The sequence below is a fragment of the Xyrauchen texanus genome, chromosome 11, assembly GCF_025860055.1.
Source record: "Xyrauchen texanus isolate HMW12.3.18 chromosome 11, RBS_HiC_50CHRs, whole genome shotgun sequence".
Classification (NCBI taxonomy): Eukaryota; Metazoa; Chordata; class Actinopteri; order Cypriniformes; family Catostomidae; genus Xyrauchen; species Xyrauchen texanus.
Genome location: NC_068286.1, coordinates 27,229,496 through 27,244,417, shown reverse-complemented (window position 1 = coordinate 27,244,417; position 14,922 = coordinate 27,229,496). Strand labels below are relative to the sequence as shown.

The following is a 14,922-nucleotide window of genomic DNA, read 5'->3' as shown; positions in this document are numbered from 1 at the left end:
GAACAAGGAGGCAGTCCAAGGGGCACAGAGGGCAGGCAGGAAGTCCGGGGGCCACGAGGGGAAATGAGACAGTCCACGGGGGCACAAAGGGAGATGAGACAGTCCACGGGGGCACAAGGGACAATTAGGCAGTCCATGGGGGCACAAAGGGACAGGTTTAGGAGGCCGAGGTGGTATGGACCGGGCAGGGACAGGTTTCGATGGTCTGGGAGCTGGCCACCGGGCAAGGGTAGGTGCAGGAGGCCTGGGAGCTGGCCACAGGGCAAGGACAGGTTTGGGGGACCTGGGAGGAGGCCACTGGACAGGGACTGGGTCAGGAGGCCTGGGGGGAGGCCTCAGGATGGGAACAGGGTCAGGAGGCCTGGGTGGAGGCCACCGGACAGGGACTGGGTCAGGGGGCCTGGGAAGAGGCCACGGGACTGGGACTGGGTCAGGAGGTCTGGGAAGAGGCCACAGGACAGAGGCTGGCAGAGCCGTGTGAGGCGGAGCCAAGGAGGACTTTGGAGGCGGAGCCGTAGAAGACTTGGGAGGCGGCGCCAAAGGAGGCTTAGGCAGGGCCGTGGCAGACTCAGGCGGTAAGGCCTTGGTCAGGTCAGGAGGCGGAACAGTGTTGGGCGGAGCCAAGGGAGGCGATGGTGTAGAAGGCTCAGAAGGCGGAGCCACTGGAGGTGGAGCCGAAGGTGGCGAGGGCGAAGATGGCTCTGAAGACGGAGCCAATGGAGGCTTCAGAGGCGGAATTGAAGGAGGTTCAGGAGGCGGAGCCGAAGGAGGCGAGGGCGATGAAGGCTCTGAAGGCGGGGCTCAGGGAGGCTCAGGAGGTGGAGCTGAAAGAGGCTCAGGAGGCGGAGCCGAGGTAGGCGGCACCGTGGGAGGCTTTAGGAGCGGAGACCAGGAAGACTCTGGAGGCTCTGGGGGCAGAGGCGTAGGAGGCTCTGAGGGTGAAGCCGTCGAAGGCTTGAGTGGCTCGAGAGGCGGGGCCGGAGGAAGCTCGGGAGGTGGAGTCATAGGAGGCTCGGGAGGCTCTGAGGGCGGAGCCGTCGAAGGCTTGAGTGGCTCGATCGGCGGAGCCGTAGGAGGCTCGGGAGGCTCGGCGGGCTGTGCCGTCGAAGGCTTGAGTGGATCGAGAGGCGGAGCCATAGGTGGCTCTGGAGGCGGAGCCGCAGGAGGCCCCGGGGGCGGAGCTGCAGGAGGCTTGAGAGGCGGAGCTGCAGGAGGCTCGAGAGGCTCTGGGGGCAGAGCCGTCAAAGGCTTGAGTGGATCAGGAGACGGAGCCGTAGGAGGCCCTGGGGGCGGGGCCGTAGGAGACTCAAGTGGCTCTGGGGACGGAGCCCTGGAAGGCTCGAGAGGCGGAGCCCTGGGTGGCTCGAGAGGCCTGGAAGGCGGAGCCCTGGAAGGCTCGAGAGGTTCGAGAGGCGGAGCCCTGGAAGGCTCGAGAGGTTCGAGAGACTTGAGAGGCGGAGCCCTGGCAGGCTCGAGAGGCTTGAGGGGCGGAGCCCTGGCAGGCTCGAGAGGCCTGAGGGGCGGAGCCCTGGCAGGCTCAAGAGGCGGAGCCCTGGCAGACTCGAGAGGCTTGAGAGGCGGAGCTCTGGGAAGCTCAGAGGGCGGAGCTCTGGAAAGCTTGGGAGGCTTGAGAGACGGAGCCCTGGAAGACTCGAGGGGCTTGAGGGGCGGAGCCTTGGTAGGATCGGAGGGCGGAGCTCTGGAAAGCTTGGGAGGCTTGAGAGGCGGAGCCCTGGAAGGCTCGAGAGACTTGAGAGGCGGAGCCCTGGAAGGCTCGAGAGACTTGAGGGGCGGAGCCCTGGTAGGCTCGAGGGGCTTGGGAGGCGGAGCCCTAGAAGGCTCGAGAGGCTTGGGAGGTGGAGCTCTGGGAAGCTCGGAGGGCGGAGCTCTGGAAAGCTCGGGAAACTCGGATGGCGGAGCTCTGGAAAGCTCGGGAAACTCGGATGGCGGAGCTCTGGAAAGCTCGGGAAACTCGGATGGCGGAGCTCTGGAAAGCTCGGGAAACTAGGATGGCGGAGCTCTGGAAAGCTCGGGAGGAGGAGCCCTGGAAGACTCGAGAGACTTGAGAGACTTGGGAGGCGGAGCCCTGGTAGGCTCGAGAGGGGGAGCCCTGGAAGGCTCGGGAGGTGCTGACTCTAGGATGGGCACGACCACTGGCGCTGGCTCTTGGACGGCCACGGTTACTGGCACTTGCTCTTTGACGGTCATGGCTACTGGCACTGGCTCTTGGATGGTCACGGCTACTGGCACTGGCTCTTGGACGGTCACGGCTACTGGCACTGGCTCTTGGACGGTCACGGCTACTGGCACTGGCTCTTGGACGGTCACGGCTACTGGCACTGGCTCAGGGACGGTCGAGGCCACAGGCGCTGGCTCAGGGACGGTCGAGGCCACAGGCGCTGGCTCAGGGACGGTCGAGGCTACAGGCGCTGGCTCAGGGACAGTCGAGGCTACAGGCGCTGGCTCAGGGATGGTCGAGGCTACAGGCGCTGGCTCAGGGACGGTCGAGGCTACAGGCGCTGGCTCAGGGACGGTCGAGGCTACAGACGCTGGCTCAGACGTTTGAGGCTACAGGCGCTGGCTCACTGACGTCCGAGGCTACAAGCACTGGCTCACTGATGTTTGAGGCTATTGGCACTGGCTCACTGACGTCTGAGGCTACGGGCTCTGGCTGGGTTACCGTGGTAAGCGCCGGCTTGGGTTCGCTGGGCGCTGAGGGCAGAGCCAAGGGGGGTTCAGAGCATGGGGCTGTGGCAGGCGGAGGCTGGAGTGCAGAGACCTCTCCCTTTCTCCTCTTCCTCCGGGCTGATGCGACTGGCGAAGCTGGGATGTTGTTCCTGGTCAGCGTGGCTTCAGGTTCGCTGACCGTGGCTGGCAAGGGCTCAGGCTCGCTGACCGTGGTTGACGAGGGCTCAGGCTTGCTGACGGTAGAGGCCGTAGGCGCTGGTTCGCTCACTGTGACATGCGTGGCCGCTGGCTCGCTCACTGTGACATGCGTGGCCGCTGGCTCGCTCACCGGGGCAGGCGTGGGCTCTGGCTCGCAGACCGGGGCAGGCGTGGGCTCTGGCTCGCAGACCGGGGCAGGCGTGGGCTCTGGCTCGCAGACCGGGGCAGGCGTGGGCAGGCGTGGGCCGGGAGGCGGAAGCCTGTCTTCTCCTCCTCCTCTGGGCAGACGAAGAGGGCCGCGCTGGCTCGATGACAGGCGTGAAAGGACGAACCACGGGCGAATGGAGGGTCAATACTGTGGGAGGCGCTACGGGGTTCTCCTCGATGATGTCCACTGTTAGAGGAGAACCGCAGGCCTGTAGGGTCTCCTCTACTGAACGCGTGAGCGCCCAGTCGGCGTTGGCGGTGGCAACCGCTCCTTCAGCCCGTCACTCAGGTTGCCTCGGAAGAAGACCACAAGGGAGGAATTAGGGAAGTCTGAAATGTTCGCCAGGACAAGAAAGTCGTGGATGTGGTCTTCTATCGGTCGGTCCCCTTGCTTCAGGCAGAGCAGTTCGTAGTTCGCTCTTTGGACTGCTGGATCCATGGGTGGTCTATCGTTCTGTTATGCTTGAGTAACGAGGCAGACGAGGAAATGCGGATCCAAACGCAGCTTGAACTTTATTGAGCGAACCAAAACAGGAAAACACAAAGGAACAACCCACGATGGGGAAATAAACATAAAATAGTAAACTACACACGACGTGAGCAAAACAGGGGACTCGAGGAGGAAACACACACCGGGTTAACACCAAACAACGATAGACAAGGACTGAACCAAAAACCAGGGTATAAATACATGAACATAGGAAAAAGGGACCAATGAACAAACAGAACTCAAACAAGATAACAAGGTGATTAACAGAAGTAAAAGGCAAACTAATGAGGACAGGTGAAAACAATGAACAGAGGAAACACAAACGCTAACAAAGAGACTATGGAGTTACATAAGGGACTAAAGTGAAAACTAAGAAATGCAAAAGTGACAACAATGGTAAACAAAAGGGCAACAGTGAAACAAGACAGGGTATTCATAACAATAACGCGCCTAAGTTATGGAACACACTACCCTCATCTATTAGGGATGCTGCTTCTGTGGATTGTTTTAAAGGGGTCATATAATGCCATTTTTGTACAAGTTAATATGAATCTTTAGGGTCTAAATGAAAACTTTGTAATATAATTTTATTAAAAATTCTCATTAGTATTTTAAGAAAACACTAATTTTACCTGCTCAAAAACAGCTCTATTTTCAGCACGCCGTTTCAGAGCATATGACTTTAAATGATAATGAGCTTTGGTCACCCCGCCCCTCCGTTCTGGAGTTATTCTCCGTATAAGTGTTTTTTTGACATTACTTCTTAATCAGTAACATACAAGTAAACCAGGTGTAACTTAGTGTTACCATGTTAACTGTAACACCTGCGTACACAGTTTTTAATAACACAATAACCATAACGCGTTGTTCATTATAAACGTGGGATTATGAATTATATTGAGAACGTCGTAACGTTATGGAAAACATGCCGTAATGTACCCTGAGTGTAAACATTAGCCATATTCATTGTGAAGCGTGCAAGCGATTTTCAAAGATTAATATAAAGGTTAATAAAACGTTACACTTACTTCTTCTGGAGGTGCAGAGGGAATATAAATAGCTGGTACCGAATCTTTTTTCAGCAGCAGCTTCTTAGCAAAACCAGCTTTATACTGATCCTCGTTTATAAAGCAGTCTGGTGAAAAATGATTCGCGCAAACATGAACGCATTGACGTTGCTCGTGGGGAATATTCACATCGTAAACAAAACTCAGCCACTGCATCTTCAGCGGTTCAGATTTAGGAACATCAAAATGACTGCTGTGTTCGTTATTACACCGAAGAACAGAACACCACAATCGCTTAGGCGCCATTCTGCTCCAGTGTATCAACAATGATGACGGACTATGATTGACAGCTCGCTCACGAGCGAGGGCAGGTCTGTGTTGAAACACTGCTGTCAATCAACAATCCTGGGAGGGGCGTCCGACCGTGTGACGTCACATGGTCGAACGGCTCGATTTGAGGCAGGGGAAAATATATAAGGAGATTAAAACAAAAACACTGGATGGATTTTTATCATAATAGGATGGTTGTGTACAGGCACAGCCAACACACATTTCAGTACAATCAACTTGAAAAAGTGCATGTACCATTATATGACCCCTTTAAGAAACCTCTTAAAACACATCGGTTTAGTCAAGTTTTCAATTTATAATCATATTATTTATTTATTATTATTTTTTAATGTATTTTTTTCTTTTATATTTATGTATCTATATATATTTTTATTCACATGTTTGATTATTTTGTTATGTACATGCTGTAGCGCTTTGAGTCTGAGAAAGGCACATTACAAATAAAATGTATTATTATTATTATTATAACCTCATGTTGTGTCGTTGTAGTGACACTAAGGGTCACACTTGGGAGCCCCAAACACCTCTGATCTTTGAGAAAAGGCCAATGGGAACTGGCAAGTGGAATTTGCATGCCACTCCCCTTCACATACGGGTATAAAAGGAGCTTGTTCGCAATGACTCATTCAGGTTTTGTGCTGAGGAGCAGAGACAGGGTTCCGGCCATTTCAGTAGGTAGTTCACTATTGCGTGCCTCGTAGCCAGCGCACCCGGCCAGTTCTGAACTGACTGTGCTAATGTGGCATGCATCATAGAGACTCTATTTCTAATTCCATCCCAAGAAAACAGATGCTCTGAACCCGGGAGAGCTTGCTCTTTTCCCAGTTGACCCGAAGCCCCATCCGGCTGAGGTGCCTGAGCAGTGCGGTGTCCAGCGATCATGATAACGACAGTCATGAACACCGGATGTGTGACCCAGGGAGTATGGAAACCACTCTTTTTCTTTTTCGGGCATGCAGCAAAATCAAAGGAAAAGGCAACAAAAGATTCCACCGGGGGATGGAGTGGTCTGTTCACCACCTCCAGGCCTGTAGTGGGTCTCCACGTCCCTGGGTCACCCGTCTCAGGGGCGCTTCGAAGGCTTCCTCTGGTTCTTTCCCACGGGTGGCTCCACCCCGGGGGCAGGCCATCAGCTCCGCGTTAGCCTGCGACTGAGTGACGGCACCCGAAGTTGGGAGCCCAGTCGAGTCCTCGTGTCAGACTGAACCAGCCCATTCTCCGATGCATCACGAGCCCTGAATGAGTCTACAAACTCGCCCTGAGACGAGTAGTCTCATCCCAGAACTCTACCGGGGCGAACAAGCGTGCTGTGGAATGAGAGGTCCGTGGGGGGGTTACCTGGTGGAGCGGCTCCCATTGGGGTCCCCAAATCACCCCCAGTGCTAACAGAGGCGGCCTCATAACCGTAGGTAGAAGGGCTGAGGTGGGAGCCGCTGGGTTGTCTTTCCCTCTGACGAAGGAAAGCCGTGACTGCAAAGTTGCCATAGTAATGCATCTTGCAGTGAGGACATAACCCATCCAGAACTCTGTCTCCGTGTGGGCAGCGCCTAAGCACTTGAGACAGTGACCATGGCCGTCAGAAGTGGAGAGATAACGACCGTAACCAGGAATTAAACATAGACGGAGGCATCTTTAAAAAGACGCTCTCTGTCAGTGCCACTCTTTTAGTTGGAAAATATACTCTTTTAATGGAAGAATATACACCTTTAGGCTGTTGAAGCAACACCGGCTAAAACCCAGTAGCTTTCTTAAGAGGTGAATGGATGTGTGTTTGCGAGCCAGCACCTTTATACCCGTATGTCCAGGGGAGTGGCATGGAAATTCCACTCGCTAATTCCTATTGGCATTTTCTCAAAGATAGGAGGTGTTTGGGGCTCTCAAGGGCGACCCCTAGTGTCACAACATCAACACAACTTTGAGATAGTGACAGATAGGGAACTCATAGTAGAATGTAATGAGACCATTAAGGATAATTCTGCCTAATTGTTTGTGTGTGTTTGCTGACATACCTTGGAAGAAACTTGCATACTGTTGTCCTGCAGGGTCATGATGGCTTCAGAGATTTTCACATCGATTGGCTCCATGACAGCTTCAAAATTAAAGGGCCCTTCAAGTCTATCAGCAACCAGCAGCATGGCATCTGTCACAGCATGAGAGAAGAACCAATCAAACACTCACTCACATGATCTTATCAACAAAAAACACACAACACAGGTAGTGATGCTAAAACTGATTTGAAAAGAAAGACCTCTATCATTTGTCTCTATCTAGAGAGAAAAAAACCACTTTGCATGAGTAAATTTTGCTGTTTGTGTAGTCAAACATTTCATGAATTTAATTTAGCTATTTCAGTAGTATAAAGTCTACAAAAAACAACAATGACAAAAATATGCATAAAAGGACCAGGAACGTGTGATAATTCAGTAAATAGAATACATTTTGATTTCATGTTGTCTATAAATGACCCCTGTTGTGCAAACAAACAAATTAAAATTATGTGAATTAAAAAACTAAATGATCAAAATCTTGAGATCTAAAGAAACAGCGCCCATCTGCATCTCAAAATTGCATTCTGAGATGATATTCTTCTCACCAATTCAATTCAAAAATATTCTTCACACTCACACAGAGCAGTTATCCAGTTACCGTAGATTTTGTTAGTTCGAATCTCAGGAGATCAGCAGTTACAGAAATACTCAAACCAGCACGTCTGGCACCAACAGACGGGCTGGTTTGAGTATTTCTGTAACTCTGATCTCCTGATCGGTGTATATATTACTTTAGTAAAAGAGCACGCAAAACTATTTCAGAAAAAAATCCTACTTAGTCATCTAAGGAAAGGCTAGCTCTTCGACTGAAAGAAATAACTTTTATATATTTATTAGCTTATCTTGATTATATTCTGCCTTCAGTGTCCTGCTGATGACAATTAAGGTATTCGTCCACATTGCTCCTTAATACGTCTTAAGACAAAATAGTTGTAGGCAAAGAATACTGATAAAATACAAAAGCATAAGCCTAAATATATCACCAAACATTAATGAATTATAAATCTAACAGATTCTCACACTTTTAGACAGGAAACCTGAATCAGGTTGTACCTGTCCTTTTCTGCATATTGCTGCCCCCTTCGGCATGTGCCATTTTGTGGGCTGTTCTGCCTAATAGACTCTCAATATTTAGCAGTCATTGTAATCTAATACAATCCAATGCATCAGCAACACAATGGAATACAATTCATTGAAATGATGAGCAGTGCACTGTAACTAATCCAATCAGCAACACATTTGAATGAAATTAGCTTTTAAATCTTACCAATGAAGTTCACTCACAATGCAGGTCTGCGATCAAGAGCCGTAACTTCCACGGCTCATGTCAACAGCTTGACATACATATGATCAAAGCTTTTGATTGGTCTTCGTTGAGCTTTTGTTGCACATGCACATGATGTTCTCAAGACTTCCGTTGATAAACATTGAGGATGAAGAGCTAGCCCCACGCATAGTAAATGAGAACGATTAAATTGCTTTTATGCAACACACCTTAATAATAATATAATTTTTCAAAAGAATATCTACTTTTTTCTTGTATAAGTTTAAGTTGCGGAAAATATATTATTTCTTAAAGTAGATGTATGATGATGCCTTGCAATTTGCACAACAATGCCATCTCTGGTGCGGCTTAGCCCCACTTGCCCCCTAATGTAAAGACGCCTCTGTTCCAAACTCTTCTTTGCAATGAACTAAGCCAACTAGTTCACAAATCTGACTGAATGCTCCAGTCACAGCAGTTACCGTTCTGTTACTCACTTGACGCTGTGTGTTCGTGTGTTTATTTCATTTTCCCATCGTGGACCTTTAATGCCGTCTCCAAGCAGAGGTTAGCCCACTGGGTCATTGATGCCATCTCACTGGCCCCCTTGCGGGTCCAAGCACACTCAACCAGAAAGTGACATCCTTGTGGGCACTGGCCAATGGCACCTCCCTAGCAGACATCTGCAGAGCAGCAGGCTTGGCAACACCCAACATCTTCGCCAGATTTTACAATCTCAGGGTTGAGTCGGTCTCGTCCCGTATTTTGTCAGATCCAAACCGGTAGAACTCGGTAACGCAGCACAACCGACCAGGTGTTCCACATTCACACAGCGCCCTTCACCAAGTTGATCCAGTGCGCCTTCTCTCCCAGCTTTGCCACTAAGCTTCGCTTCCTGGATGTTCTCCTCCCTAGCCTTATGGCCTGCAAATTCAGCAGAGCAATGAACCACAGGTGCTCTATACTGAGGTAGGGATCCACGGGAACCTCAGTGTGGCAGGGCGGAGGGCGGGCCGGGTCGTGATTCTACACACCCGGTCCCTTATCAGACTATCTCTCTCTCCCACACAATCCTCTGCAGTCGGCCTTTATCCCTCTCGGAGGCTTGATTAGCCTGTTAAGGGACCGGCCCCGCCCTCCGCCCTGCCACGCTCAAGTCTGTATATGACATCTCTTTTGGGGGCATTGGGGAGGGCTACGTGCAGCTGACATAGTTGCCTCTTGCACGCAGCAGCCTGCTTGCACCTGTTTCCTCAGTTCACGTAACACGGACTAGTGCGTGGTGCTTTTGAATGGGACAACCTGTGTCACCTAATTCGACACAACGTCGAGTGAGTGACAAAAGAAGAACATCATGGTTACCCTGAGGGAGGGAACGAGACGTTGTATCCCTCCTGCCACAGCACTAGACCTACCAATGTAAACGGCAGTGCCTTATTCTCAGCTCCTCAGTGCAAATCCTGACTGACAGATGCACGCCCGCTTCCCTTTATACCCATATACTGCCAATTTCACAAGGCCTTTTCTCAAGTTCAGAGGTACACAAGGCTCCCAAGAAAGACCCCTTGTGTCAATCAGGGAATGGAGGTTACAGAAGTAACCATGACGTTCTCGAGTCAACATTACTGTCACATTCACTGTTGTCTTTTGGTTTTGTACTGTCATTTTGAAGTTTAGTTTAGTTCCTGTTTTGGTTTTTGTAGTTTCTTTTATTCTGTCATGTTCACTGTTATCTTTTGTTTTGTGCTGTCATTTTGAAGTTTAGTTTAGTTCCTGTTTCCTGTTTGGTCTTTGTAGTCCTCTGTAGTTTCTTTTTATGATTGGTGTTCCCCTGATTGCTTCTCCTTCCCTGATTGTTCCCCCCAGGTGTCCCTCATTCCCTTGTTTGTTCCTCTTGTATTTAAACCCTGGTTCTTTGTTCAGTCCTGGTCGATCGTTGTTTGAAGTATTTTGTAAGTTGTATGTCATGTTCCATGTTTCCAATGTTTTATGCCTGCTCTTGTTCCCTTGTTTGATCGTTCGTGGATGTTTCGTGTTCGTGTGTTTATTTCATTTTCCCATCGTGGACCTTTAATTTGTTCCAGTGTTTTGTGTTCCTCTTATTATTTAATAAAACCGCATTTGGATCTGCACCTCTCATCTGTCTTGTCCTGCTTCCACACCATTCGTAACAGAACGATCGACCCAGAAATGGATCCAGCGGTCCAGTGGGCCAGCTACCAGCTGCTTTGTTTGAAGCAAGGGGACCGACCGGTAGAACACCACGTCCGGGACTTCCTTGAGCTGGCAAACATCTCCGACTTCCCAGACTCGGCCTTGGTGGTCTTCTTCTGGGGTAACCTGAACCCCTCGCTGAAGGAGCGGTTGCCACCGGCGACGCGCGGTTGGACACTGCAGGAGATCATGGAAGAGACTTTGCTGGTCAGCAGCTCGCCACTCACTGTGGGCGTGGCAGAGGAGGACCCTACCTCAACTCTCGCAGTAGTAACCTTCCACACGCCCATGGCTCTTCCCATCACGCCTGCCCCACCTGTCAGCGAGCAGACCCCCACACCAGTCGTTGCCTATGAGCCTGCACGGTCCACTTCGTCTGCCCGGAGGAGGAAGAGAAGACGGGCTTCCACCTCCCGGTCCACACCTGCCCCGGTCTGCGAGCCAGAGCCCACGCCTGCCCCGGTCTGCGAGCCAGAGCCCACGCCTGCCCCGGTCTGCGAGCCTGAGCCCACGCCTGCCCCGGTCTGCGAGCCAGAGCCCACGCCTGCCCCGGTCTGCGAGCCTGAGCCCCCGTCAGCCACGGTCAGCGAGACTGAAGCCACGCCGACCAGGAACAGCATTCCACCGTCGCCAGTCGCATCAGCCCGGAGGAAGAGGAGAAGGGGAAAGGCCTCTGCTTTCCAGCCTCCGCAGCCCCGTGCCCTGAACCCCCCGTGGCTCTGCCCTCAGCGCCCAGCGAACCCAAGCCAGCGCATACCACGGTCAACCAGCCAGTGCCTGTCGCCTCAGAGGTCAGTGAGCTAGTGCCTGTCGCCTCGACCGTCCCTGAGCCAGCGCCTGTAGCCTCGACCGTCCCTGAGCCAGCGCCTGTAGCCTCGACCGTCCCTGAGCCAGCGCCTGTAGCCTCGACCATCCAAGAGCCAGCGCCAGTAGCCGTGACCGTCCAAGAGCAAGCGCCAGTGGTCGTGCCCGTCCTAGAGCCAGCACCCCTCGAGCCTTCCTGAGCTCCTCCTCTCGAGCCTCCTAGGGCTCCTCCTCTCAAGCCTTCCAGGGCTCCGCCTCTCAAGCCTCTTGAGCCTTCCAGGGTTCCACCTCTCAAGTCCCTCGAGTCTTCCAGGGCTCCTCCTCCCGAGCCTCCCTGGGCTCCGCCTCCCAAGTCTCTCGAGTCTTCCAGGGCTCCTCCTCCCGAGCCTCCCAGGGCTCCACCTCTCAAGTCTCGCGAGCCTCCCAGGGCTCCCCCTCTCAAGTCTCTCGAGCCTCCCAGGGCTCCGCCTCCCAAGTCTCTTGAGTCTTCCAGGACTCCTCCTCCCGAGCCTCCCAGGGCTCCACCTCCCAAGTCTGTCGAGCCTTCCAGGGCTCCACCTCTCGAGCCTCCTAGGGCTCCGCTCCTCAAGTCACTCGAGCCTTCCAGGGCTCCGCCTCTCAAGCCTCTCGAGCCTTCCAGGGCTCCGCCTCTCAAGCTTCTCGAGCCTTCCAGGGCTCCGCCTCTCGAGCCTCTCGAGCCTTCCAGGGCTCCGCCTCTCGAGCCTCTCGAGCCTTCCAGGGCTCTGCCTCTCAAGTCTCTCGAGCCTCCCAGGGCTCAGCCTCTCAAGTCTCTCGAGCCTTCCTGGGCTCCACCTCTCCAGTTTCTCGAGTCTTCCAGGGCTCCTCCTCCCAAACCTCCTACGGCTCTTCACCCAGAGATTCCAGAGCCTCCTACGGCTCTGCCTCCCGAGCCTCCTACGGCTCTGTTCCCAGAGACTCCAGAGCCTTCTAGGGCTCCGCCTCTGAAACCTCCTACGGCTCCATCTCCCTCGGCTCCGTCTCCTGAGCCTTCCACGACTCCGGCCCCTGAGCCTCCAGAGCTTTCCATGGTTCCGCCTCCCTCGGCTCCGCCTCCTGAGCCTCCCGAGCCTTCCTTGATCCTGCCTGCCTCTGCTCCGCCCCCAGGGTCTCCTGCGGCCTTGCCTGCGCCTCCTTCGGCGCCGCCACCCAAGTCTCTGCCTCAGAAGTCCTCCTTGGTCCGCCACTCCCCTAGTGGCCACTCTTCCTCCCAGGCCCCCTGAACCGGCCCTTGCTCTACGGCCATCTCCCAGACCACCTAAACCTGTCCCTGCCCGGTCGACGCCTCCCAGACCACCTAAACCTGTCCCTGCCTGGTCGATACCTCCCTGGCCTCCTAAGCCTATCCCTACCCTGTGGATGCCCCCCAGGCCACCTGACCCGGTTCCCTTCACACACCCCCAGAGACTGCTTGCCTGCCCTCTCGACCTCCCTGGTCTGCCAGTCTGCCCTCTCAGCCTCCCTGGTCAGCCTGTCTGCCCTTTGTGCCCCCGTGGACTGCCTAATTGCTCCTTGTGCACCCGTGGACTGCCTAATTGCCCCTTTTGCCCCCATGGACTGCCTAATTGTCCCTTGTGCCTCCTTGGTCTGTCTCTGTGTCCCTTGTGCCCCCTTTTGTCTGTCTGTTTTCCCCCTTTTCTAGCTCCTCTCTCCTTGAAAATGTGTTTATTATTTCTATTTTCTTGTTTCTTAGGACCGTCTGGAATCCGGTCCTTTTGAGGGGGGATTCTGTCACGTTCACTGTTGTCTTTTGGTTTTGTACTGTCATTTTGAAGTTTAGTTTAGTTCCTGTTTTGGTTTTTGTAGTTTATTTTATTCTCTCATGTTCACTGTGATCTTTTGTTTGGTGCTGTCATTTTGAAGTTTAGTTTAGTTCCTGTTTCCTGTTTGGTCTTTGAAGTCCTCTGTAGTATCTTTTTATGATTGGTGTTCCCCTGATTGCTTCTCCTTCCCTGATTGTTCCCCCCAGGTGTCCCTCATTCCCTTGTTTGTTCCTCTTGTATTTAAACCCTGGTTCTTTGTTCAGTCCTGGTCGATCGTTGTTTGATATATTTTGTAAGTTGTATGTTATGTTCCATGTTTCCAATGTTTTATGCTTGCTCTTGTTCCCTTGTTTGATCGTTCGTGGATGTTTCGTGTTCGTGTGTTTATTTCATTTTCCCATCGTGGACCTTTAATTTGTTCCAGTGTTAGTGTTCTTTTCACCCGTGTGTTAGTTTGTGTTTGAGTTACTTTTCCCATGGTGGACCGTTTATTTTTGTTCCAGTGTTTTGTGTTCCTCTTATTATTTAATAAAACCGCGTTTGGATCCGCACCTCTCGTCTGTCTTCTCCTTCGTCCACACCATTCGTAACAATTACACTGAGCTGAGAATCGCTTCTTTCTGAGATATACTGAGAACCGATGAGCTGCTGATGTTGAGCATGTATGTGATTAAGGGGTTAAATTTATGTTTCTGGTGTATTTTGCTGTACTGCAGAAAGTATAAAAAATAAAACATACTGGAAATATGTTTATGACTTGATTGTATTACAAATGTAATTTCAACAGTACACTGATCCGGGCACAGCACAGCAGCTCTCGAGTCAACAGTACATTTAGTTGCTCGCACTAGTTCTCGAGTCAACAGTACACTGATCCTGGGATAGCAGCTCTCGAGTCAATAGTACATTGAGTTGCTCACAGCAGTTTGCGAGACACCAGTACAATGAACTGGGAATCGCCTCTTTCGGACATAATACTGAGAAATGCTGACCAGTGAGCTGCTGTGGATAAACGTCTAAATCGAGAAATGAATTTTACCATGCAGATGCATGCAGATTTTAGCTTAAGTAGTTATGAGCTGGATCATGGTTTCTGTAAAAAAGATGATTAAGACTAGTTTAATCACTTTATATGATTAAGACATGTATAGAACATCTGCGTTTGTATATCAGAGTCAGTATTTGCTGCTTTATGTGCAACACTTTAATGTAGGACGTATTGTAAGATCACTGAATGAAACACTGATGACACTAAACACCCTTATTATTATACCTTTTTAAATAAAATGTAATAATCAGCACGATACTCTTACATATGGCTTTATTGAATGTGTTTGTGCTTGTATTCTATGAAGCTGGTTTATTAACATTATGTACAGGCTCGTCATTACTCAATGGCGTAAATGAACTGGTGAATCTGTTTTTTTAACAGGTTCATTGAAATGGACTGTCCGAAAGAACTGGAGGACTTCACATCACTACAACATATTATTTTTCCTGACATCATATACGAGGAGCAGCTCAAAGGGGGAATTCACAAAGAATCAGTTGCGCTGCTGTAAGTGTTGTTTATATGCGCACACTGTCTATATTGCTTAAGCACCTGAACTCAATTTGCACTGCACAATTCTTGAGCGTAAAGGCCAGTTTTAAGAGTGTACTGTTAATCGTGCTACCTGGTCTAATAGAAACACAATACATGCCTAAATTATTGCAAAATTATTTTTGTGTGGCTTCTTGTGTGTATCATAGTAGTTTTGTGGAGAAATTAACACTAGAGGCGTTACAACAATAATGACTTTATTCACTTTAAATCATGAGTAAAATGGCATAGTAACAGTTCATAAACACTTACTTTTCACCTTGTTCT

The 14,922-nt window shown here is 51.1% G+C and overlaps 1 protein-coding gene across 1 annotated transcript in view; it reads right to left on the bottom strand.

Moving 5' to 3' along the window:
- The window catches only part of LOC127651337 (glypican-6-like), a 103,319-nt gene extending 92,661 nt beyond the window's left edge, over window positions 1-10,658 (bottom strand). Inside the window, exons 1-2 of the mRNA XM_052137115.1 lie at window positions 10,505-10,658; window positions 6,951-7,081 (exon numbers count right to left, since the gene is read on the bottom strand). Of these exons, the coding sequence (XP_051993075.1) occupies window positions 6,951-7,081; window positions 10,505-10,658 (285 nt within the window). The remainder of the gene's footprint in view (window positions 1-6,950; window positions 7,082-10,504) is intronic.
- Window positions 10,659-14,922: the final 4,264 nt, after the last annotated feature.